The following is a 25,501-nucleotide window of genomic DNA, read 5'->3' as shown; positions in this document are numbered from 1 at the left end:
CTTACAATAGATATTATTTGCTATTGTTTTTTTCCTACTTTCTAAGAGAGACTCAAAGCCATTGATAACAGATTTTTCTCTGTTTCTAATTAAAGCAAAGAATGCTATAATTTCCCTTAATTTTTGCTTTATCTGTATATCACACATTTGGGTAAATGATGATTTTATTTCCATTTGGATAAAGTATTTTTTATTTTTTCCCTGAGACTTTTTCCCTAGCCAAGCATTATTTGCAATTACATTGCTTAACTTCCAACATCCACTTCATATATGATTCTGTTACTGATTTTTTCTTTGATTCTGAAGTGGTCAGAGCTCACACTGGCACAATCCTAACCCTGCTTTTGTTCCCCATCATTACACTGTCTTGAAAATTCCTTACAGAAAGCTGAGGTAATCAAGGGGCATCTCAGTTTTTCCTTCATTTATGTGATCAAAATCCCACTCTGGCTGGGCACGGTTGGGCACGCCTGTAATCCAAGCAGCTCGGGAGGCTGAGGCAAGAGGATTGTGAGTCAGCCTCAGCAAAATCGAGGCTCTGAGCAACTCAGTGAAACCCTGTCTCTAAATAAAATACAAAATAGGGCTAGGGATGTGACTTAGTGGTCGAGTGTTCCTGAGTTTAATCACTGGTACCAAAAATAAAAAATAAAAATCCCACTCTGCCATCTGCCCAGTGTCCACTCTCTAAAGATCTTAGCGTTTAATATTGTATCCATTTTTCTTGTTATTTAAAGCATGGAGGTACATCAAGTCCCTTGTCCATCACAGTCAGATGCTAAAGTTTTCTACATCATTTTTCAAAAATAATCATCTGTTTACCAGATCTTGAGCAAATATGAGAAGAAAAACATGGAAGTTCTCTGACAATCTGTTTACAATTTCCAAGTCATATTAGATATTATAGTTAAAAACTATCTTGGTTTGCATTTGTATTCTCAAAGCTAATTAATTTGGGTTTGGATTTATGCCTTAGTCCATAAATTTATAGCCTAAGGATTTGTTTCCCTCATATGGAATTGAGGATTTATGATTTGCATGTTTGCATTTTGAGAATTTTTTTTTTTTAAATTAGTACTGACCCTTTGGAATTAAGAAATAGAAGAATTAAAATGAGTGTTAAGTTTGGATGAATCATACTTATGTTATTCTCTTCCGTTTTTTTTAAACTCAGAAACATTTGAATCTGGTTCGAACCATCCCTGCAATGGTGTATTTTGTGAATTGATCCAAGCTGAAGGCTGCAGTATCCCACTGGGATACAGGCACATGTGGCCTTGAACACCTTGGATGTATTTTTATAAACACACAAACTCTCACTTCACCTACTCTGTGCTCCTCCAGAGGGGACGTCCCCTTCCTCATGTTTTAAGTGTGAGTGGGAGCACAGAGTCGCGACATCTGCAGTGTCTACACTACGTCTACAGTACAGCACACAAATCCATCCCTTTGTCTCCTACCCATGTTGCTCCTTCCACCTCACCCGTCAGCCAAACCTAGCTCAGTTAAGAGGCCAGACCTAATTCAGGACATGTCCTTTAAGATGTCGCACCCTCAGTACAACACTGTTCCTCAAAGATCAGTAGGGCAACTCTTTGGCTGCTATTCAAGGGACATTCAAGTGTAAAATAAGTGGCCTGAGCAGGTGATCTGAACTCCAACTCACTCACTTGCTGAGTGGTCCCAGGGCCTTGGTGGATCTTGGCCCAGGCTCAGGACACTGTGTGCAGCACCGAGACATTCTTCCCCTGCTGGCAAGTTGACATTGGCCTCCAGTTTTGTGGTGTGCAGAGTCAAGTCTCTAACCTTCACACTGGGAAAGGGACCCTGTTTTCACTTGGCTTCAAGGACGTCTGTGATTCTCCCTCCTCTGTCCTGCTTTCTGTCTTGTCTCTCCAAACTCGGTCCTGACCCGGCCCAGGGCTACTCGCAGTGCTGCTTCTTTCTGTATCGATACTCTTTCCTGAGGTTCTCACCCAGTCTAGTGACTAAATGGCATCTAGTGCTCATCCCTCCAGACTCCAGCCTTGAATATGCCACCCAAAATTCACGTGCCCAAGACTGAGCTCCCACAGCCCCAAACCCAAGTGCCTTTCCTCTGGTCTTCCTCACCTTACTAGGTTACACCTCCGGCTCTTCTATTACACAAGCAAGAAGCCTAGAGCCAGTCTTGCCATCTCCTTCTCTCATGCCACACATATTATCTGAAAGGAAACCCTTGACCCATCTCCAAAATAAGCTATGTCTAAATTATAGCACTGTTCCTCACACTAACGACACCCTCCTTGGGCCAGCGCATCTCCAGCAGGCCCACACACCAGCTCCAGGGCTTCAGTGCCCTGCAGCCCAGTCTCCCTCCTCCAAGGCAGTCTGTCCTAAGCACAGGGGGCAAAGAGGTCCTTTCAATCACATCGGATCACATCATTCCTCTACTCAAAATCCTCCAGTCATTTTCAATCTCACTAAAAATAAAACCCAAATCCTTAATGGTTCTTCAGGCCTGGCCCATGGTACCCCTCTGATTTCATCTCCACTGCTCTCCCCCGGGGCTCACTTCATTCAGTTGCCCCAGCCTCCCTGCTGTTACTTAAACCTGCAAATATGTTCCCACCTCAGGGACATTACCCTTGTCCTTCCCCAGCCATTGTGACCTGTACCCGCTCCCCTCCATTAAGCCTGAACTCAATGGGTCTTTATGAGTCATGACCTGGCTAGAAAAATAGAAATTACACAAGGTAGCTCACATTGAGAAATCTAATGTAGGAAATAGCTGTAAAACTGTGCTTTGGAGAAGTTAATGCTCAGTGAAGTTAGCCAATCCCCAAAAAACAAATGCTGAATGTTTTCTCTGATATAAGGAGGCTGACTCATTGTGGGGGTAGGGAGGGGGAGCATGGGAGGAACAGATGAATTCTAGATAGTGCAGAAGGGTGGGAGGGAAAGGGAGGGGGCATGGGATTAGCAAGGATGGTGGAATGTGATGGTCATCATTATCCAAAGTACATTGATAAAGACATGAATTGGTGTCAACATACTTTATATACAACCAGAGATATGAAAATTGTGCTGTATATATGTAATAAGAATTGTAATGCATTCCACTGCCATTTCTTTAAAAAAAAATAGAAGAAAAAAAAAAACTGTTGTAAGAAATGGAAGAACAGAAGACTGAGGGTGGGACCCAGGAGAACCAAAAGGAAAAATGTGTGACCCCCCAGAGTCAGGGCGCTGAGGGCAACCTGGACTGGGCCCCTAGCTGCCCTCACTGAGAGGCTCTTTTCCAACACCTGCAGCTCAGGTGCAAATTCGCAAAAAGCACAGCCTTCTCCTGGGCTGCAGGCATCTGGGGTCCCAGTGCTTCTGGGAGCAGGAAGATGACCCTGTCTATGCTCCCAGCTTCCTTGGTCCTTGCTGCATGCATTACAGCAGAAACCCAGGGTTCCAGGAGCCTGAGTAATGCAGCTGACCCCCTGACCAGCTTCCCAGAGCAGATGACAGAGGGCATGGCAATTTATTATTTTTTTAATAGAAAACAAGAAGAGAGGAGTTCAAAGAGTCCCAACACAGACATGACAGATGTCTAAGACGGCGATGCTAATCACCCTGGACTCTACACATCGTGTATATATATTGAATCATCACCTGTACCCCATAAGTATGCACAAATATTACACGTTGATTTTTTAAAAACAAGAACACAAAAAGGACAGGTAGCAGGCTTACAGGCCAAAGGTGAATGCGGACACATTTGGTGAGCCTAGCCACAACTGCAAGCCCCTCCTGCCCTCACCCCTCCCTGCCTTGAGTCTTGCCTCAGCCCTCACCACCATGGGACACACTTCCTAACACCTGATCTTCCGTCTCCCTAACAGAAGGTGATCGTGGGTCAGGATTTATATCTGCTTTGCTTACTGGGGCAACCCAGTGACTAAACAATTTCCAGCACATAATATGCACTCAATAAATATTGATCAAATTATTAACGAACTGGACCTCTGCTTTTATCTTCAAAGGAGCAGAAGCTAAAATGCTCTGTGTGCTAAAGCCAGAGAATCGAGTGGAACAAAATCAAAAACACAAATGAGGATGGCAATCGTCAATCTCCTCCTGGGAGCTACCTGGAACACTCTGCTCAGTGTTCCTGGCGTCAGGGTCTCATCTCATTGATTTTAGTTAATAAGGTTTGTCAGCTCCCTAACATGCTGCCCAGGGGTGTTTTCAAGGTGGCAATGGTCAAACAGCATAACCAGGACTTCCTCCCACCTGGGACTGAAAAACCCCATTCATTCCCTGCTTCAGTACCCAGTGTCACTGTGATGAGACTGAGCCCAGCAAAATTCTTGGTTATTAATAAGAAAGCAAAGCTTCCTGCCTCCTGCAAAGCTCCTGATTAGACATGTCCCTGAATCTCATGGGGGAGCTGGGAGAGAAAGAGAAACTAAAGAAAAAATTCTCCTAAAGCCAGAGTGTACCTTCTGGCCCTCTTCACCCAATGATAAAAAAAAAAAAAAAAAAAAAAGACACAGGAAAACAAACATGCTAAGTGTTGATTAAATTAGAAAATAAACATGCTAAGTGTTGATTAAATTAGAAAACACAATAAATAAAATTTAGAAACCTCACTATAGTCTTTTCTTGGCCCTATTGGCATCAGGAATTTCTGCCCTGCTCTCCATAAGAGTTGGCATGAAGTTTGCTCTTAAATGGAACTCTAGTTGCTAATCTGGCTCTGAGATTAGAAGCAAGAGGAGATAGAAAAGCACTACCCAATTAAAATTTAAAATATATGCACCTACACTTAATCTCCAGCTTTTTCTTCCTACTTAAAATAAGATAGATAAAATGAGATTTTATCTATCTTCAGTATGTCAAACAGATGAATTGCCCATTTTAATGCTTAGAAAGATTACACTCTGCTTAAAGATAAATAAAAGACAATAATGTACTCGGGCCAAATGAAATCACTGTTTTAAATCAGAATCCTGACAATAATTTATAAAGTCTTATTCCAATTTTAATTTGATTACATTGAACTACTTCACACAGAAATCAATCCATTTCAAGATTTGAGTAATAAAATATATTTCCCTATCAAGAAAAATCGATCAAAGACAATTAAAATTTCATCTGAAGATATAGATGTTCAAGCTTATCAATTATTTCATTAGTGGGACTGGATGCAAAAGTGACATGAAAATTAGTGATTTTTCACAACTCAATAAATCATTTCTGTCAGATCCTAATCATTGTTTATAAAAAGTGTACAAGAGAGACTCCCTAGGCTCTCACCAGTGATCGATAACAACGCAAAAGCATAATCAAGAAATCGGAGCCAATACTCACTCAATTAATAACCTACACTGCTTTTATGTTTGTTTTCTTCCAGTCTCTCTAGGCACTCAGGAGTAATCGGTATGTACCTGTATTCTAGGGTTGAAAAGTTGTATATTTTAATGTACCATTTCTCTAGGTACCACACTGTAAAATCAGAAATGCACACCAAGTGTAGTTTTTAATGTAAAAATTAGATGGTGTACTTGGTGTCTCATTTGCATATAAGTTTGTGTATTTTGCCTTTGTGATTTTGACCTCTGTCAAGTAAATATCCAGTCATGTGCATGGTAATAAAACACAGATTATGTATGAACCAAGGATTTTTTTTTTAAAGAATGATCACAACTCTTTCCTCTTCAAGTAAACCCTCAGAAGCAAAACCTCAGATCCTACAGTGAAAGAGGAGAGAACACTCTGGTTTAGGTGAATTTCAGTTTCTATAGAGAAAAAGGTTTCATTCAAGAAAGTCTCAACAGTTAGCAGTATCTCATTATATTTTAATCAGGTTCCTATGAAAATACCCAAATTAAATATTAAAATTAATGTAATGCAATCTATTTTTAATTAAAACAAATGTTCCTAATTCTTCTTCAAAAAAAGTAGGGCACCACCATTCAATCCCATGTACATGATTCCTGAAGGCCACAGTGGCAGGCCTGAGACTAGATGAAGAGAGAGAGGTACTGAAAGCAATTTTACCCAAGGTTTCTATGTTCCAAAATTCTGAAGCTCTGAAATCTTGTAGGTATTCTAGACAATATCTAGAGCAACAGGAACACTAGATCATAGATAAGAGATAAGACCCCACCTTGATCATGACTCCATACGATGATGGCACATCAGACACCAGCCGGCCCAAACCCAGGGAGCGTGGGGACTGAGGGACACACATGGAGCCATGAGAGACACATGCAACCAAGGACCACGCAAGGAAACCGTCACGGAAGTGACTCCCTGGGCCCTTCTGGCAGCCCCACCCTTGTTTTCTAACAGGTGACAGTTGGCTGTGCCTTGGAGGGGAGCTAACGCTATCCAGACTGTGTCTTTTCCAGCCCAAAGAGGAGCAGCTGACTTGCCAGGTGTGGCCAAGAGGCCAGGGTCCTGTGCAGAGGACAAGGGGAAGAGTGTAGAGGCAGGAGAAAGGGCAGGAAGGGAGCTACCAAGGCAACAGGAAATGCACACGTGGCCACCTTGTGAGGGTAGAAAATGGACTCAGCAGGGAAGAGGGGCCAGGACCCCTGCAAATGAACAGGATGATGTGTCAACACAGAGCTACAAAGTGTGTGCTACTCTTTCTTGTCAACATTCAACAAAACAATTCTAACACACATATAAATACGATGTAATATAAGGACACAATTTGAAAGAAAAATAAAGGGTCCATTAAAAATACTCATTCATACTGTGGTACCAGAATAAAAACTCAAGTTTAAAACCCTTTCGATTGCCTAAGAGCACCTGTGGGAACAAAGGCAACTCTTTGGATCCAGGGTCCCTGGGGAAGGCAGCAGAAGGCCATGGGGGACTCCCCAGTTCAGCCCCAGGGAGGCCCAGGCAGGAGCAGAATCCAGCTCCCTCAGCACTAATTCTCTATCAAAAGTCCTCATAGCTCTTCCGTATATTCTGACACAATTCTCAGGCCAGCCAATGAGCCCAGATGTAGAAAGACCCTGAACAACACCAAAGAGTTAAAAATAAAGATCCCAGGAACCCAGGAGTGGAAATTGGTAGTGCCCTGCCTGATTCTGCAGGCAAGAGTCGTCTTGAACTTTAATAGTAAACAGTGCCAGCAAAGACACTAAAGAAAGGCCTCCTAATTCGTCATGATATTAAAACTCAAGGCAAAGGGAGCCAGAGTATGGCATGACTCACCCTGACAGTGGTCTTTCGAAATACGATATTGCTCCCCATAAACCAATTCCCATTACTGAAGCACACTCTGTAAATAGCCAACATGCTGGGTAAACCTTAATCAATAAACAAACAAAAGCAGAATATGGCACTATTGCCTTAAGTAGACATTAAACATTTAAAACTAATTTCAGAGATGGTTATGAGACTCCGTAAGCACACTGGGAAACATGCTGCCTGACGGGTCACTATTTCTTCCCCGTTTATTGGAACAGACATTTAGGCAAATGACAAGGACATAAGTGTGAATAGGGCATAGGTAATGGGTGGGGGGTGTTTCGGCAGCCACTGCACAGTCAGGGATAAATATTCCAGAACACGCAGTCAGGGGAACAACCTTGCAAACACAGCAAGCTGTTAGGCGTGTTGAGCAATGAACTCTTCTAGACAGGACGAGCCTACGGTGGCAAATATTTCACAGAGGCTGGGGAAAAAGGATCCAGGCAGCATCTTCTGCCTGGCCAGGTACATGGAAGCAAGACGTTGACAAACTGTGCTCAGCGCATTAAGAGGTCAATGCAGCGCCGTCCACCTCATTAGCAGGCTCCGGGGCAGAATGCCCCTGGTGCATAACACTAAATCATGACATTTTTAAATGCATGTGGAAACCAAGACCTTAAAGTCAAAACCCTCCAGTTCTTCAGTTTGGTCTTCCTTATCAGTGTTTCAGCCTACTCTCTCAAGTTTTCATGTAAACGGTGGCCACCTACTGAGCAGTAACATAAGCTATTTCCAGGACTGTCTGGGCTTCCACCATTCAAAGGAAACTTCTGGTGTCTTTTCATCAACAGTTTTATCCTTCCTTCAGAGAAGCGCTTCCTTCCTAGAACCTTCAGACTCTTGGTCTATGGCTGCCTTCTCCTCCACCAAGACAGAAGGACTCAGAGTTTCCCGCCCTCTACCCACTAACAGCTGCATCCTGAGTGCCCTGGCCTCTCCCCTGGGGGTGGAGTCTGCCTCTTATAGATAACCCCTCACCTGTTCCCAGCATCCTCGCCCCTCCCACTGCTCAGAGACTTTGCCTACTCCATTCTCTCTTCCACTCTCTCTCTTCAGCCCCTTCCTTCATCTGGCTCTTTGTCATCGCCAATGAAGGATGATTTAAAAATGCTTTTTCTAAAAGCTGTTTCTTGCTCTCATGTCCCTGCCTGGCTGAGATAATATTTCTCTCTCTTTGTGTCTAATTTTTTTTTAACCTTCTGTTTATCCACAACTGTCAGGTTTCTTCTTGCTAGCACCACCTGAAACCTACTCTAATAAATATCAAGTTATGGGTGGGAGTGTGTTCCCACAGAAGTTGATTCCAGGTTCCTGTGAATGGGGCATTTCTTGGAAATAGTGCCTTTGTAGATGAATCATTTGAGATGAGATTGTTTGAGAGGTGACCTTGTAAGAGAAGACAAAAAGACTCAGACATACAGGGAGAACACAGAGCCACAGACCAGGCAATCGGATAATGCTCCTACAAGCCAAGGAAAGCCAAGGGTGGCTAACAACTACAAGCAGCTAGGAGGAAGGTTCTTCCCCAGAGCCTACAGAGAGAGCAAGGCCCTCCCAACACCTTGATTTTAGATCACTAACTTCCAAAAATGTGAGAGAGAACATTGCTTTTGTTTCAAGCCAATCATCTTTGGTAATTTGTTGCAGTAACCATAGAACGAGAACACTCCATTACTGGCAGAATTTCTGGAAGGGCACCTAAGGGTCCCAGTTTCAGGCATAGAGGATTTTCAGTGTTACAACCTGGAAAGTCTCAGCCAACGAGCACAGATGTGCCACTCTGCCTTCTCTGGAACACTGCATCAGTGGGTAATCTGATGGCCTCCTCCCTCTTGGAAAGCTCTCCTTCCCTGGTTCCAAAGTGCTGCTCTCAACTAGGCAATTCCTTCCAAAGTCACAAAGGAAGGCAGCCTTTTCATTCCAAAATTACCACATCCCTCACATCTGCCTCTCTCATGGATTCTGTATGCAGTCAAGGTGCATGAATGTGCATATCACACTCAGAGCTCCTCCTACCCTCAGTGCTGCACCCATTAAACCACCCACACCCTGTTCCAGGTTCTAGCCTCCACTCACTCTCGACATTTCTGCTACCCTACACTGGCCTCAGCTCCTCATCCTGCTCCCTATGATCCAGCCATAGCCTAGAAATGGGCTCTTCTTTCTCTGCTACCATTTTGCCATCCTGCAAATAAAGCATGGCCTTTTCAAGATGCCTCACAATGCCACACACCATTAAGTCCCCACTAACCACATGAGCCTCTTCCATTTTACTTCCTCCCCCATAACTTCAGCCAAGGAGCCATGACTCGGTACAGGATGCCTGCTGGGACCTGCAAGCTGCCTTCCTGAACTACGGGGCTTATCACTTGCCCCTTTCCTCTCCCTGGAGTACCTCTCCCCTTGTGATTCCATAGACACCATAACATTCCTGGAAACCCTCCTGAGCCCCTCCTGCAACCCGAGCTACCGAAGGTCATGCAGTGGCCCTTTTTACTCACACTCCTAATAACAGTCTGACATTTTTTTTTTATGGGACTTTGCCTTTATCACCTCAAAACTCAGCACAGACCTGTTCCTTAACAGACACCCAATGAATGTTTATTGACTATTCCCTCAAAATTAAAAACATGCAGATTAAAAATACAATGAGATACCTGTTTTAATCAATTTTTCCCCACTGTGAACCAAAGATGGGACAAGAACAATTTTAGAGAAGGAAAAGTTTATCTGGGGGCTCACAGTTCCAGAGGTCTCAGTCCGTAGGTGGCCAGTCCCATTGCTCTGTGCTGCAGAACAGCATGGGGGAGAGGAAATCAGCTCAGAGCCTGGCCACCAGGAGGCAGAGAGAGAGCTCCACTCACCAGGGACAAAACATACCCCCAAAGGCACACCTCAATGACCGCCCCTCCAGCCACACCCGACCTGCCTACAGTTACTGGGCAGTTAATCCCTTTCAGGGGATTAATGCACTGATTCATCTAAGGCCTTTATAACCCAATGATTTCACCATAAACTTTCTTGCATTATCTCACACATGAGCTTTTGGGGGACATCGTATATCTAAACCATAACAATGCCACTTATGAATCATAGGTCTGACCCAAATCCCAAAGTCTGACCTCACACTCCACAAGGAAGACAGCAGCAGACTGGATCCTATGGTTACTGCAACAAATTACCAGGGAGAACACAAGGTGGGGCAAGCTTCATGAGAGGGAAGGGGGCGACCTCTGCAAAGCTCTACACAATCACCCAGAGACCCTGGAACCTCTTCCCACAGTACCCTGCTTCTGCATGAAGAAATGCTTGTGGGGAGCACTGTTCACCAAAACAACACCAGTGCTGGCACATGGCAGGAAACAACCTAAGCATCACTGAGTAGGGAAGATCAGGGCTCACCATGGTGGACAGCGGCATGGCCACAAACAGAAGGGTATCAATTCCTGTGTGCTACCAGGGCATGGTAAACAGCAGGCATCGCTGTGTCCAAAATGCTCCCTAGGAACAACTGCTGCCTTTTATCTGAGAGATTTGAATACATGTTTACTCATAATGCTGTATATACTGCTTTGTTTATATTACAAAGGAAGTATAAATCATAAAGTGTAACTAAAGGAAAAGAAAACAGGGAGCAAAGATAGAGCCCTCCAAACACTCACATTTCATTAATTTACCTTGAAACTACAGAGTAATTTAATGTCAACATGAAGGATTTTTAAACATCAAAAGCAAAATTCAACAAAAGAAAGTAACTGACTTAGGACTAGTGGTGTAGCTACACAGAAGGAAATTATTTCAAATGATTTTAAAGAGATAATTAAGTCTCCTAGATTTCCCCAATGAACTATGCATCCTGAGGACCAAGAAGAGAAAATATCTTAAAGGCTTTTCAATAACCAAAAGCAACTACAGTGGCTTTGAGCTCCTATTCTGAAATGAGAGAGTGTGTTCTGTGGAAAGGGTAGAGGGATAATCATGGGGCCTGCCCACTTGGGATTCCCTGCAAGGGTGAAAAACAAGAGGAGAAGGGAGAAATGGAAGAGGCTAAGAAAGGACCTAGAGTCCTGGAGTCGAATTGGAAGTATCAGAAGGAGCTTATGGTAATTGCATTTTGGAAAACGCCTTTCCTTAGCACTGTCCACTAAAAGCCTAGCTGTGGGTACTCTTCATGCTCCCAGCAGCCAGAAATGAGTGACTTCAAAGACAGCGTGGGTGCTGTCAGAAGAACTCAGGTCCCAGTCTCAGGAGGATTCACTGGGATGAAAGGCCACCATCTAACAACAACAAACAAACAAATAAAAAACAGCAAAAGAGACTCAAGAAATATACTAACAAGTTGAAATTAATGGACTTCATGTTGATCCTGATTTTATTTAAAAAAAAAAAAAAGGAAGAAACAGAAATCAGCAATCAGGACTTCTTTAGCCCTCAAGACTTTTCAAGATCCCCAGATATCTGATGATTATACTCAATTACTTTAATGGTTTTAAACTGAAATATGATGAATAAAAATTATAAGAATTGTTAAGCTAGCATAAAAGTAATTTGATGAGTGTAGATGGAGCATGGGGGGGGGGGTGGTTTAAATAAAAACAAAACAAAAAAACATGAGCCATGAATTGGTAAGTGTGGGGCTGGGTTTTCCTTACACCATTCTCCCTACTTTCATATATATTTGAAATTTATGGTATAAAGTTTAAGAAGTAACAAAATACAAAGCTATTTTGAATGAATCAGTAAAATATAGTATCTGACTTAGGCTGACGAGGTCAGTGTAAGAGCCCTGCATGCAGGGCAAAGACTGATTTTTTTTCATCCTAAATGCTTCAAGTGTTTGGGATAAAAAGACCCTGACTAAATTCAAATGAGTTTAAGAATTAATGAGTGGTTTTACAGACCAATTCACTAGCCCTAGATTTCCATGGAGATAACTTGAGGCTGGGAATCAGTTTTGCTCTGGCAATGTTAGAGGCAAGGGGTGAGTTTTACAGTAACTTTTTAAGGTTTTTTTGGGAAATGCAAACAATCAGTCTTTTTTGTTTTAGTTGGTTTTGCTGTACTTTTTATAGGTTACACTTTCATCCTCTGGCTCCCAGGAGACCTGAAGCATCTGTAAATGAAGGCAGCCTCAAGTAATAGAGGAGTTTGCTACCCATGGTAGAAATTTCTTCTGGGATCCTTCACTAAGTAGTGATCAGTTTCTGGCTATGGAATTCTTGCAATGGAGGAATTTTATTGTTGCCTTTATCTTAAACAATGTCCAAATCAAGACCCACGGGGCAGTAGAGCAATAGTTACTCTATCATCCTCTGTCAGTGAAATGGAATCCACATTTTGCCAGTCACTTCTCAGGTGGGGCATGCTTACCTTTGTAGGAAATGACGGGGTGCTCAGCTCTCTCGCACTGGGCAGCATCCTGCGCCTCCGGCTGCACGAGTCTGCACATACCCAAGCTTGAGAACAGCCATGCAATGGCGCAGGCACCCTTCATGGTGGGCAGGGGGTCTTTGACGCTAGGTGCTTGCCTTCTATGAAGTTCGTGCCTCCCTCATGTGTGAAAGGTGCCTGGAACACAGAGGAGAACAACTGGTGAATGTGAGTTCAGGTTTTCTTAACTTTAAGTTTATGATTTGTGGAGACAAGAGGCCCTAGATACCTCAGGCAGAGTCTGTTCCTCGGTAATATTTCAGATTGTGTGTGTGTGTGTGTATGCAGACTTCTCTCTAATTTCATGCGATAACCCAAGTTTTAAGCTCCACTGAGTACCACAGTCACTTCCAAGCACTGCCAATTGAACAGTTGTGACCATCACTGGATTTACCTTGGAAATTTGTCACCACTCCCTTGGGCAAACTTAAAGCTCTATGTGGAAACCTTAAAAATTCTTGCTCATTCCTTTTTTTTTTAATATTCAAACATTCTATTTAATAACCTTACAACCATTATTCTTCACAAATAACCTGATTAAGATTACCCTACCCAAAACACTCATAATGCCATATTTGATTCATATATCCTTTAATAGATGATCTGCCTAGAAATATTCTGGCTAGAGATGGAATCTTAAACACAATCTAAACTGAGAACCTACTGGGTCAAATGAAGGTATTACATTGGGGTTGAGAGCATTTAAAAATTCTTGGCAGTTTAAACGATTAACAAGCTTCAAAATAAGAAACGCTCATAACACAGAACAGTCACCCTACCTGGAGTGTTACAGGAGTTAAGGAAGAGTACTCCTGCTATTTAGAGAGGTAAAGGACAGGTCCATGGAGCAGTTCATATCTGAGTATAATCCTGAAGGATGAAGAGGATTTCCAAAAGTCCATTCCATGCCAAGGAAGGGAGTCAAAGGCACACTGGAGAGGACAGAAGGAGGATGCAGTGCCTTTGGAATGTTGCACGGGGCTCATCCAGACCAGGGAGTACAAAGGGAGCAGAGGAGGAGCTTCAGGAGCAGGTTTAGGTTTGGAAAGCAAACTACATTAGCTGCGAAGTCTTCATTCATAGAGGACAAGCTACCACAGGGTATTAGTGCTGGAACCCACCTAGATGAGATCATCCTCACTGCAGTGGACTTAGGAAACTGCTTCAGGGAGAGTACAGAGGCGCAGAGGTGAATTGGAAGCTACTGCAGTTGTTCAGAAAATAAATAAATGCAGCTGTGCCTTCAGGTGTTGTCAATGTGAATAAAAAGTTAAGACACAGAGCAGATGATAGACGTGGTGGTAAAAGCAAGAAGAGCAAATTAAAGATGGACACATACTCTGACTTCCCTCCCACCCAGAGGCAGTCTAGGCTCCCTCCACTGAATGGGGTGTTTCTATGATGGCTTTGCTCAATGTCTGAGCACAACAGAAGTGGTGGGGTGCTAATTTCCAAACTCAGGTTGGCAGTTTCTACTTCCTGTCTCTTGAAGCGCCTCCTCTGGAGGACTAAGACACCATGCCAGAAGTCCTGTGACCCTGAGACTGCCATGCCTGAGAGACCACAGGTGATCTGGTTGGCAAGTCCCACTGACCCAGTTATCCCTGCCAAGTCACCAAATATATTAGTCAAACTGAAGCTCACTAGATGACTTTAGTAAATACCACAAGATTAAGAATCATCCAAGCAAACCCTGCTAGTATGGTTTAGATGTCCCCCAAAAGTTTGTGTCTGAGACAATGCAAGAAGGTTCAGGATAAATGATTGGGTTGTGAGAGTCTTGACGCAATGAGTGAATTAATCCCCTGATGGGGATTAACTGAATGGTAACAGAATTGCTAAGGCATGGCTGGAGGAGGTGGGAATTGGGGCGTGACTTTAGGGTATATACTTATATCTGGCAAGTGGAGTCTCTGCTTCCTCGTTAATATGTAAGCTGCATCTCTCTGCCACACTCTTCTGCCATGAGCCTCAAGGAATGGAGCCTGCTGTCTATGGATTGAGACCTCTAAAATCATGAGCCCCTAAATAAACTTTTCCTCCTCTACAAGTGTTCTGGTCAGATCTTTTAGCCACAGTGGCAAAAAAAAAAAAGACTAAAAAAGACTAAAACACCTGCCAAAGTCCTGACTCCAAAAATGTAAAATATAGTAAAATGGCCATGGTTCTAATCTGCCACATTTCAGAAACCTACAGCAGAGAGGCATAGATGGATATGGACTCAAACTGAATAATGTAAGAGTCTCTGAGGACAACACTGCCATTCATTTAAATATGATGATGCACAGAAAGATTTTGTTTAGAAGAAAATATCATTTAGTCTTGCACATGTTGGGTTTAAGATGCTGTAGGAATATTTAGGGAAATGCAGTAAAGTGCTGAAATCCAGATTGGGTGCTCTGAGAGAAACAATTCCGAGATAACGGGCCACATTTAGCATGGTTGAAATCATAAATTTGGTTGATGCTCACCAAAGAGGAAGCATGGGGTGGGGTAGAGTGCTTTGTGTAAGAGGAAGCGATCACAAAAGTGACCACACAAAGATGACAAAAGAGAACAGAGACAGGCGAACAAGGAAGGGTGGCACCATGAAGGTCAAGTGAGATTGGAGCAGGGAAGTAACAGGTTTAAAACAAGGGTATATGTCACCAGCATCACAAGAGGCAGAGCAAAGTCATGGTCTCAGCCAATGGAGTCAGTGTTCAGCTTGAAGGAAACAGACCTGTTACTGAATTTCATGTAAACATCAACAAAAATGACAAGATCTGAAGGTCCAGATGGGTTTAGAGTCCCAATTCGTTCACTTTTTATTGAGTGTTAACTACATACACAGCTCTCTATGCATATTTAAGTCACAGGGTAAATAGAAAAAGACCTGAAGAAAGTAAGGGACTCGAGAATGCTCCCATTGAAACCGCATTCAACTATTAGAGTTGTGCAAAGAAGCAAACCAACAACCAGCCGCAAAGCAAAACCAAGCCATGAGCTGGGCTTCTGCAGGAACCAGACCCACTGAGAAGGAGAGAAGGAAAGGAAAGCAGAGGGAGTGGAGCCAGAGCCCAGATAAAAGGCTTGGGTAAAAGCACCTGCATAAGAACAGTTTTCTCTTGGCTGTAAAATAAAAAGAAAGATTTTCACTCTTGTTATGCTCTGCAAAATCGAAGGCCACTCTGGAACTGCCACCCAGAGGTAGAGGCATGATGCCACCCATCTTTCCATATCCTCCCAACTTAAGGCTTAAGATATGAAATTTCATTAAATGATTCATGTTAAGATAGTTATGCTTTAAACATAATTCATTTCTACTAAAGACCAAGGAGGTTCGGGGTACCCAGAGCAACCCAGCTGAGAGGCAGCAGGAGTCTTATCACAGCCCCAGGTTAAAACAAGCGAGTGACTGCAATGATGAAGTGGGAGCAGGAGCAAGCCTCAGTAGGCCCGTGTGACCAGCTCTGTGGAAGTGGGGGCCACTGCTTGCTCCCATGCCTGGCACCCACAGAAGGTCACTAACACATGGGCTCCCACCAAGAGGCACTGCACACCCAGGGGGATTGGAACCCTGCCCGTCTTGACCTCCCAGGCTGAGCTAAAATCAATAACAGGCTAGATAAAATCCTTTTTTCTTTCCCACAATTTTTCAGTGTGCCAGGTCTAAGCCAAGAGAAAATACTCTTCTGTCAAAGATGGTGTTAGTCATATTTCCATTACTGTGAAAAAGTACCCGAGATAATCAACTGAAAAGGGAGAAAGTTTGTCTTGGCTCATGGGTTCAGAGACTCCAGTCCACGGCCACTTGGCTCCATTATGTGGGCCTGAGGCACCTGTGACATGATGGTAGGACCATGTGGCAAAAGAGGTCGATTCACCTCATGACAGCCAAGAGACGGAAGGGGACGGAATCCCAATTTCTCCCCCAAGGACACACCCCAGTAACCTAACTTCCTTCTACAACACCCCACCTCTTCAACATCCCACCAGCTTCCCGTCATGCCAGGCCTTCCATCCCTGGGCCTTGGGGGACACTCAAGGTCCAAATTGCAGGAACTATGGTATGAGCTACAGACAACTTCTTGCAATGACCACCTTCCTTCGTGCTGTGACTTGAATTTGGAATGCCTCCCAAAAGATCATGTGTGGAAGGTTTCAACCTCAATGCAGCAACACAGGTAGGGCTTTGGGGAAGTGACTGGATGGTGAGGACTCTGATCTTAGAGTGGATTAATCCACTGATACCTGAATGGATCACTGGGAGGTGGTAGACTGTAGGCAGGAAGCAGGTCCCGAGGTGGTGCCCTAGGAGACCATTTCTTATCCCTGATCCTCCCTGTCTCCCCACCCCCTCTGCTTCCCAGCTGCCTCGTCTCCACCACACCCTTCCACCATGATGTTCTGCCTAACCCCAGGCCCAAAGCAATGGAGGCAGAGAGGCATGAAATGGAACCTCTGAAACTCTAATCCAAAATAAACCTTTCCTCCTCTAAGTTGTTTTTTCAGGTATTTTGGTCACAGAGTCAGAAAAAGTGACTAACATGTTTTGTTTAGAATAAGGTACCCACCCTATCCAAGGACAAGCCCTTACATCTTGGCCTCCTGAATGAAGGAGAGAGAAAAAGATAACAACAACTGCCTGAAACTTTCCCTCCTCAGGCTTTGGAAAGTGACGAAGAGGGAACTGTCATGTCAAAAAAAGAAAAAAATAAACAGCTAAAATGGAGCATAGGGTGTGACGGTGACGAGATGAAATTACACGTTTGCCATGGTGAACTCGGGGAGGCACACATCTAAAGAGAACAGGTCATTTTTAGAGGTTTATAATTTTCAGACTATAACACGTTACATTTTGTTTTGTTTCCTAAAATAAAAATGTTGTGAACTATCATCATGGTCAGGTGGCAGGAAGCCTTCCTGCAGAGACCTGGGCTTTCCTGGGCACCAACCAGCAAGGCCACCTCCTGGACAGGCTTGGCTTGGCCTAGGCTCCGCTCTGGGGGCAGCTCCCCCCACCTGCAGCTCACCTTCCCCAGGAGCATGAGCTTTTCCCTGGGGGGGGGGGTTTCATACCAGGAACTGGGAGCTCAGTCTCAGCACGGTTGACGCCAGCAGGATAATCTTAGCTCTGGGGCTGTTCTGTGCAGGTAGAGGCATCCCGGGCTTAATGATGCCATGAGCACTCCACTGCTTTTTGCCAGCTAAAAAGGTCTCCAGACATTGCCAAATTACCCCTTATTGGGAACCTCTGATTTATATGTATCAACATATCTGTGTCTCTTTGAAAATTAAGCTATCATCACTTTCAAAGATTATTCAAAATATGCTTATATAAATCACCCAACTGAATTGCTATTGAGTTGTTTCAGCAAAATTTTCAAGTCTAGTTAATTACAACTATTTGCTGCACTTGAGAAATTTATCAAAAAATAAATTTCAGTAAGTCTTCCTAATGCCATCCTACCATCTCTGGAAAATTAAGAATATATTAGGTGAGTTAATATAAATAATCTTGTTGGCATGAAGATTTGTTACAGATGGCCAATTTGGACTATAAAATCCAAGCATTTCTGTAGCATCTACATCAAAATCCCTGAAGGCTTCCTTTGAGTTGCCTGATATGGGAGGATCGCTCTACAAGCTTGATCTAATTAAGCAGAACTCTATATATAATGTTTGTGCAATAAATAACATTTCCCTTCTACACCCACACTGCAATTGAATAGGCTTTGGGGACAGAAAATAACTGCTCCTTTTAGAAAATAAAAATGCTGTCAGGTAAAAAAAAGAAATCCAAAGAATGAAAGCTCACACAAGGAGCTTTTCTTAGGGATCAGTGTCCAACCAGTTATTAATAAAAGGACTTCTTTTCAGGTGAGCTGATCTGCTTGAGAGCCACATGGAAAAAGTCAGATGTGGCTGGATCTGCTGGCACAATTCAGAGAGGCACAAAGCCCTGCTTGGTCCAGCATCTGCATGATGGCATCCGGACTCATTACTGAGAAGACAAGGAAGTCAGATGGTGAAGTGGCCCACGACTCCAGGAACCCTGCCCCACGCCTGCCCCAAGTGGAACAACCTTAGTACCTTAGTGCTGAAGTCAGTGAGGGAGGCCATGAATGCACGTGGGCCTCTTAGTTATGAAAAGTTACAGGTTATTGTCACCCAAGAAACCCAAAGGGCCAGGAATTGCAGATGAAGATGGACAGCTCTGGAAACATCTGATTTGCCTTCAATCGTTCCATCTCTTGGCCTTGTGCCAGAAGATCAGATGAAATGCTCACCCAGAAACTAGGTCCCTGCTCACACTGAGGGCAGCAGAACTACTGAAGAATCCTTCTCCCATCCACACAGACCTCCCAATCCATTCTCTGCACACCTGGTGCCATTAGATCCAGGATCTGCAGTGCAATTGTCAGCTGCTGTCAGGCAAATAGCCTGAACTATTCCAAAGACCTCAGATTCCTTCCCTGCTTTCCAAATAAAATACTGTGCCCTTTCACCAAAACCCCATTCCTGCTAACTGCATCCCCACATGCACACTGCAGAGCCTCCCTTCAGCCCTTGCAGCCTAGCCAGGTGCCTCAGAGGAAGCCTTGCACACTCCTTTGCACATCTGCTGATGCTGTGAGCCCTCCTCCACCCAGGCCACTCATGGTTCAGACCTTTGCCAACTCCACTCACTATCAGCTGCACGCTCCAGCACAGGAAGGCAGCTCCTTCCCAGAAACCCTAAATAACAACTCCACTCTGCCACATCACCACATCCTCATCAGAGTGGCCAGGTGTGGTCACATAACCTTTTGTGTTTCTAAGTGTTGATTTCTCCTTGTACTGGAAGCAACTATGTTGAGCACATGGTTGTACTGCCAAGTTCATGTGTTCCAACATGCTGAACGGGCACACGACTGAATCAGAAGCAACACAGCCACATCCTAGTTAGCGTTCCTCATCACCCTGCCCTTGCCACTGTGCAAGCCCCATTGTGAAGTGGCTTAGTCCCTTGGTACAGATGAAACACAAAATGAGTCAATGCCTCCCAGAACTAGGGAAGTAAAAGCAGAGGTCAAAATCATCGAGTCCTTCCCACTTTGTAACTTAGAAAGCTAAGGCTTAGATGATCAAGTGGAGATTAAACAGCATATGAAAGATCAGGTGGGAGTGGAAGGCCATGTCAGCATGGGTCCTACTGCCCCCTGGCTCTTGGTATTGCACAACTTGGCCTCATGCAGAAGCTTGTGAAACCACACATGACAACCTCAAGATCAGACGGCCTGAGTCAGCCCCAGGAAAATACCCACCCATGCCTCCTGAGTAAACACTAAGAGATGAACCCAAGGGCAGGCAGCTAGAAGCACTGTCCCAGGGGGTTTCTGTAATGATGCCATTGTGGGTACAGCACTCTAAGACTAAAGAGCAAGGAGTAAAATTACAAAGGTCTCAGTGCAGACAGTCACAGTTTATAGCTGTCAAACAAGCAAAGACTGATCACGTGTTAAATACAAAATTTAAGTAGGAACAAAGTCTTTGAAGAAGAAGGAATAGAGAATGAGCCAGAACAGAGAAATAAGAAATAGAATAGAGAAAGAAGCCAGAAGCTATAACTTCTGAGAGTCAAGTTAGGGTGTTCAAAGAAGCAAGAGTAAATGATCCAGGGACTTCATAGCCCATGCTGTGCTCAGGGTAGGAAGGATGGCATTCAATAAGCCCACAACTTTCCTTGCAGTGGCATCTGATATTCTTAGTACTGAGAAAGATTCGGGGTGACCTAAAAAATCAATATAATAATAAAGCTAAGTTAATGCACAGTGCTCAATCAAGTAGAGTCTTGTAATATTTTTCAACAACAATAACCAAAAGCTTTATTCTTGGGAAAACACGATAAAATTAAATTTCTCATTATATTGAATCTATAAGGAGAATCAGGATGATCAACAGTCATATTGCATTTTCAACTTTTATGTACATATTTTTTTTAAAAAATAGGTCTTTTAATATCACTTTAATGCAGGTACTTTAATTTCCAAGTTTCAGCAAAGAGAAGTCTATCAAAAATGAATTAGTAAAACATTTTTAGGAAGGTGCTAATGAAAACACTGATCACCCTTAAAAAGAATGGCTGGTTGCCACTTTCGGGTAACTGAAGTCGGCTTTGGTTCCCAAAGATTTTCATCATATCTGAACTCAGATGAGATGAAATTTTATGACCATATAAAATGACCTCATGGTACAAAATGGGGAAAAAAGCAAACATTAAGCTATTTTATACATTTCAATAATGGTTCAGCTCCAGTGACCTTATTTTATATCTCTCTTCAAAGAGAATTGCTATTACACTTTTGCCTTCTTCCCCTTGTTTAGCTCCAGATCGCCTAGAGGAACGATAAAAATAAATGAAGTCCATTAGATAAAATTATTATTTACACAGAGGCAATATTAATTTTATCTGTCAGCAGGTTTTAAAACTAAGCGAAAGTTCATTCAATCTACTTCTGTGTTGGCTAAACCAACAAGAGTTAGCCAAGAAGGAATGAGGGGAAAAGTACTTAAATAATGAGGCCTTAGAGGCAACATAACTATGTGGACCATTTCTGAAGCATTTACATAGAAACGTCTTCTCAAGGCAGGAAACTCATGGACACAATCAGATAATCTAGTTACAAGTGACTCTCCTGGTGTGAAACTGCTACCCCCTGTCCTAGTGCAGGATGCCATGTTGGACAAAAAAGAGTACACCCTGCCATGCTTATCACTCTGCCAATATCACTGCTCAAGTCTTGACTGCCAAAACCAGTGGGTTGATGCACCTGGACTCTTCATGGTGTTGGTAACCACTCCCCTTTCTCCTGACTACCTCCCGAAACTCTCCCTTCCCTGGTTCCTGCAACACCCCACGCTCCCTATATTCCTACCACCTCCAGAACTCTCATTTCTCAGCCTCCCTTCTAAATGATGGCACACCCCAGCCTCTTCTGAACCTTCATTTATTTCTCAATCAGCATACTCTCTGAAGCCTACTCTTCAAACACATGTGATTTTTACCTATTTCCTAAAAAACCAGTGACTCCCAAATCTAGAACCCTCTTCTAGACCTCTACACATAATCTGGACTCATAAATTCAAAATCCAAATAGATGTTCTAAAGAAAATAAGCCAGAGGCACCTGTTACGCTGTGGACCTTATGTCTTCACCAGGTCTCCTTCATGCCTACTGCCTTTCATAGCTGCCTTATACCATGATTCACGTGTCCAACTCACAACCAAAGGACTCCTTCACCACTTCCCCCCCTTCACCTTTCCCAACCTTTCCCCTCCTGCTGGACAACTCTTCTCTTATCCACAGGCAGAATGCACGGCCTCCTCGGCACCCCGGCCAAGGCCCTGTGCTTCAAACCTTTGCAATCTGAGTTGCTTATGTGGGTTACGCTGCGTCACCCTTAAGTACTAACCCTGAATTATCCCTTCTGAAAAGTCCGCTCTGACTTTTCTTCCACTTTTCTCCCTTCCCCACCTGGCCCCAAGGTTCACTGACACTCATTTCTACTACATTCTTCAGAACCCTCAACTACAATTACCTGTATACGTGCTTCATTCTAAATAGGCTGAGAAATCTAAGTCCCTGAACAGTGCTGGCCATGACACAGACAGACAATTGACACATGAGAATCAAATAACGGAGAAAAGAATGCAAATCTGCCCACATCTCTCTACCTCCCTTACAACGCACATGCCTTCATTCAAATGTCATCCACGTTCCCTCTCTCCTGCCATTCTGCCATTCATTGTCGCAGATGTTTTCTCACTCCATTAAAATTCTCTTAACATCTGGTCCAAATACATGAATTCCCATGGTTTTGAGAAATGTCCTTTCTAAATGTCATAATTTTCCAATTAATGGTCAAAGAGATGAAGGGATTATCATAGGCAGACAAGCTAAAAAGAAGGTCTCCTGGGCCTGGAGCCATGAAAGCAGAGGACAAAACCACAGCTAGCAACCCTAAGAGTCCAGGCAGTTACTCCAGGGCTCATAGTTCACTGGGAATGTGTGAAGCAACAAGAGACGTGAAAAGAGGAGGGTACAATTCACAGCAGAAATAAATTTATTAAATTAATTATCCTAGGTTGAAAATATATATCTTGAAACATTATCAGGTAAACTTACAGATAACAGATTGAAAATAAACTCAGAAAACCCAGACTGTTCAGTGAAAAAGCCCCCGATCTGGTGCTTTCAGATTTCACCTGGGAACACCACTGTGTGTCTCTGGTGATACCCTTTAGACCCGAGGTACCAGACATGGAAAAGTTAATACATTTGAATTCATTAAATTTGTCATGGTCTTTGGTCTTTAAATTCAAAAATTCAGTCCTCAAGAGCAATAATAATTTTTTTACAGTATGGTAAAAACAAGAAGAAATCTATGGTGAAATGAAAGTTTTTGAGGCTTAAAGTCAATACTTGCACTCACTACAGAATAAAATAAAAGATTGCAAAATAGATTATAAGTAATATTCACTCATTTATTTTCTTGAAATATACTTATGACATATATACTATCATTCCTCTCTGTTTTGCAGATATGGAGGCAAGATTTGAGGAAGTCCCATGTTAAATAAAAGAAATACAACCATCAGTGGGAACGTATCTGGCCCAAAAACCAGGGCCATCTTGCCCTCTTCAAAGTACATCCTTCATTTCTGTACCGAACATCAATTGACCAGGAATTGGGAGGTGGCTGCTAAACAAATGGTTCATCCAGCTGAAGAAATAAGCCGATGATCAATTTCTGTTTCTACCAGCTGACTTCTCCACGGGCCAGAATATGTGTTGCTTTGGGGACAGGAATTTCACTAGCTGGCTGCAGCCTCATTTCCCAGTCCTGGAGCCACAGATCGCATTGACAAGATTTAATCCAGCAAAGACTGAAAGAGTAGACTTCTTCAAGAGCCCTTCAGTGTCATGTGTCCACCTCTGTCAATTCTAAACACACTCTTTCTGAAGGAGGGTCTCACTCGTCCCATGACTGAATTATGTCTTTTAAATAATAAATATAAATTCACACTTGAGTCCCAATCTGCACGTGAAACAGCAACTTTCATCCATTCCCTCACCTCCAAACTAACACTCCAAACTAACATCCCCCTTCCCGCCTAAGTCCCCACCCCTGCATCATAGCACAATCATTTTTGATTTCTCTGATTTTCCCACATGACACTCTAAACCATCCGTAAAACCTGTCATGGCCTCCTCAACCTATGTGTATCACACTGTCCCCCTCACTCACCCCCACTGCTCCATGCCTACCACCAGCCCCCTTCCTCCCACCTGGACATAGCAGAAGCCTTTCTGTTTGTTCTTGGCACATTTCACTCTTTGCCCCCCAAAATCCAAGGTCTCTACTGCAACCAGAATAATCTTAGTGAAGAACTAATCTAAGTGATTTAAAATGGATTGAAACCCTCCAACAGGGTGATAACCTCCCCCAAAATGCCCCTCCCTGACCCCCCAAGCCCTCCCCTTGGCCAGCCTCCTCATTCCTGCACTGTTTCTCATTCACCCTCCACCAGCCACACACGTACTCACAAGCAGACACACACACCTGAGCACACACACACCTGGGCACATGCACACCTTGCCTTCCGGCCTTAAGACCCATGGAGCTCAGGACTGCACTAGAAGGTCCTCAGGGCTTAGACATTCTCCTAGGTCCTCCCAGGGTGCCTCCTTCCTATAATCCTAGGTTTCACTCAAATGTCACCTCCCCAGAAAAGTCTCCCCAGTCAGGCCAGCTTGAGCACCCTCCTTGTACTCCTGTCAGATTCTAAGATTTTCTCTTCTTTGTAGCATTAAAACTATGTGAAATGGATCAATTGATTATCTGTGGATTTGTGGCATTTTTTTATTTCTTTGTTTACTTTTTACAACCTGTAATATGAGATTCATTAAAATAAGGGGTCCCCTCAATTTCGCCCTTTAATGTGTGTGCATGTATCAACATATTACATTTTTACCTTAAATATCAAGATAAGCAATGAATACATAAAAGTATCTCATAGGCAAATGGGGGAGGAAGGCAAATGAGGCTGGGAGCCCAAGTGGTGAGAGCAGGACGGAGCACACTGGCTAGGTCAAGGACAGCAAAATGTCTGTGGGGGCTTTTGTCCCCTGTCACATGAATAATGTAGGGCAGAGAAGCTTGAATGGGAACAATTGCAGGATTCAGGTTATGATAATCAATTGGGTTTTTGCTTGTGTCCTCTTTAACCTACTAGTATATAAATAACTGGAGATCTGAGACTGGACTTTGTTCTCTGGTGACCCCAGGGCTCCATGTGTAGCCTAACGCACCTAAGTATTAAGAACTGATGAACTAGGTAGGCATTCAGGGGACAGAAATCAAGATGGTCTTTGTCCAGGTTTTAGATAACTTCTTTGTCAAGTCCTACATACTTCCTACCAGATAAAGGCGAAGCATCTGTCCACTTCATTTCTGCTGCTGAGAAGCATTTATGGGAGGATTTCACAAGGGCTCGTATGGAAAACTACAAGTTGGTTCACAGTACACCTCAGAGACAAGAATGAGTCAATAGAGACCTTGGATTAGCTGCCACAAAAGCATCTAATGATTAGCAGATAATGTGAGGCTATGACAGGCACACATGTTGGGGACATATGGGATCTTGTTTTTCAGTTTGTTAGCCTGGAATGTGGAAAGGTCACTAAGGACATTACAATAAAGGTCATCATAGTTGAAAAGCAAAGCCCAAGTGTTTTTATTCTGTGTTTCAAAATACTAAAAGGTGGTGGGTAGGTTCGTGGAAATACGAGAAAGAGACA

The 25,501-nt window shown here is 43.4% G+C and overlaps 1 protein-coding gene across 7 annotated transcripts in view; it reads right to left on the bottom strand.

Annotated features, from left to right (window-relative positions):
* The window catches only part of Sema5a (semaphorin 5A), a 451,060-nt gene that overhangs the window by 270,620 nt on the left and 154,939 nt on the right, over nt 1–25,501 (bottom strand). For all 7 annotated transcript variants that reach the window (XM_046430338.2, XM_058574513.1, XM_058574512.1 and 4 more), the window contains one exon: nt 12,616–12,813. In XM_046430338.2, the coding sequence (XP_046286294.1) occupies nt 12,616–12,739 (124 nt within the window). In that variant the 5' untranslated portion in view covers nt 12,740–12,813. The remainder of the gene's footprint in view (nt 1–12,615; nt 12,814–25,501) is intronic.

This window comes from Marmota monax, unplaced genomic scaffold, assembly GCF_021218885.2.
Source record: "Marmota monax isolate L192 unplaced genomic scaffold, Marmota_monax_Labrador192_F-V1.1 WCK01_AAM20220418_F8-fsc00082, whole genome shotgun sequence".
Lineage (NCBI taxonomy): Eukaryota > Metazoa > Chordata > Mammalia > Rodentia > Sciuridae > Marmota > Marmota monax.
This window is presented reverse-complemented; position numbering and strand designations above follow the sequence as displayed.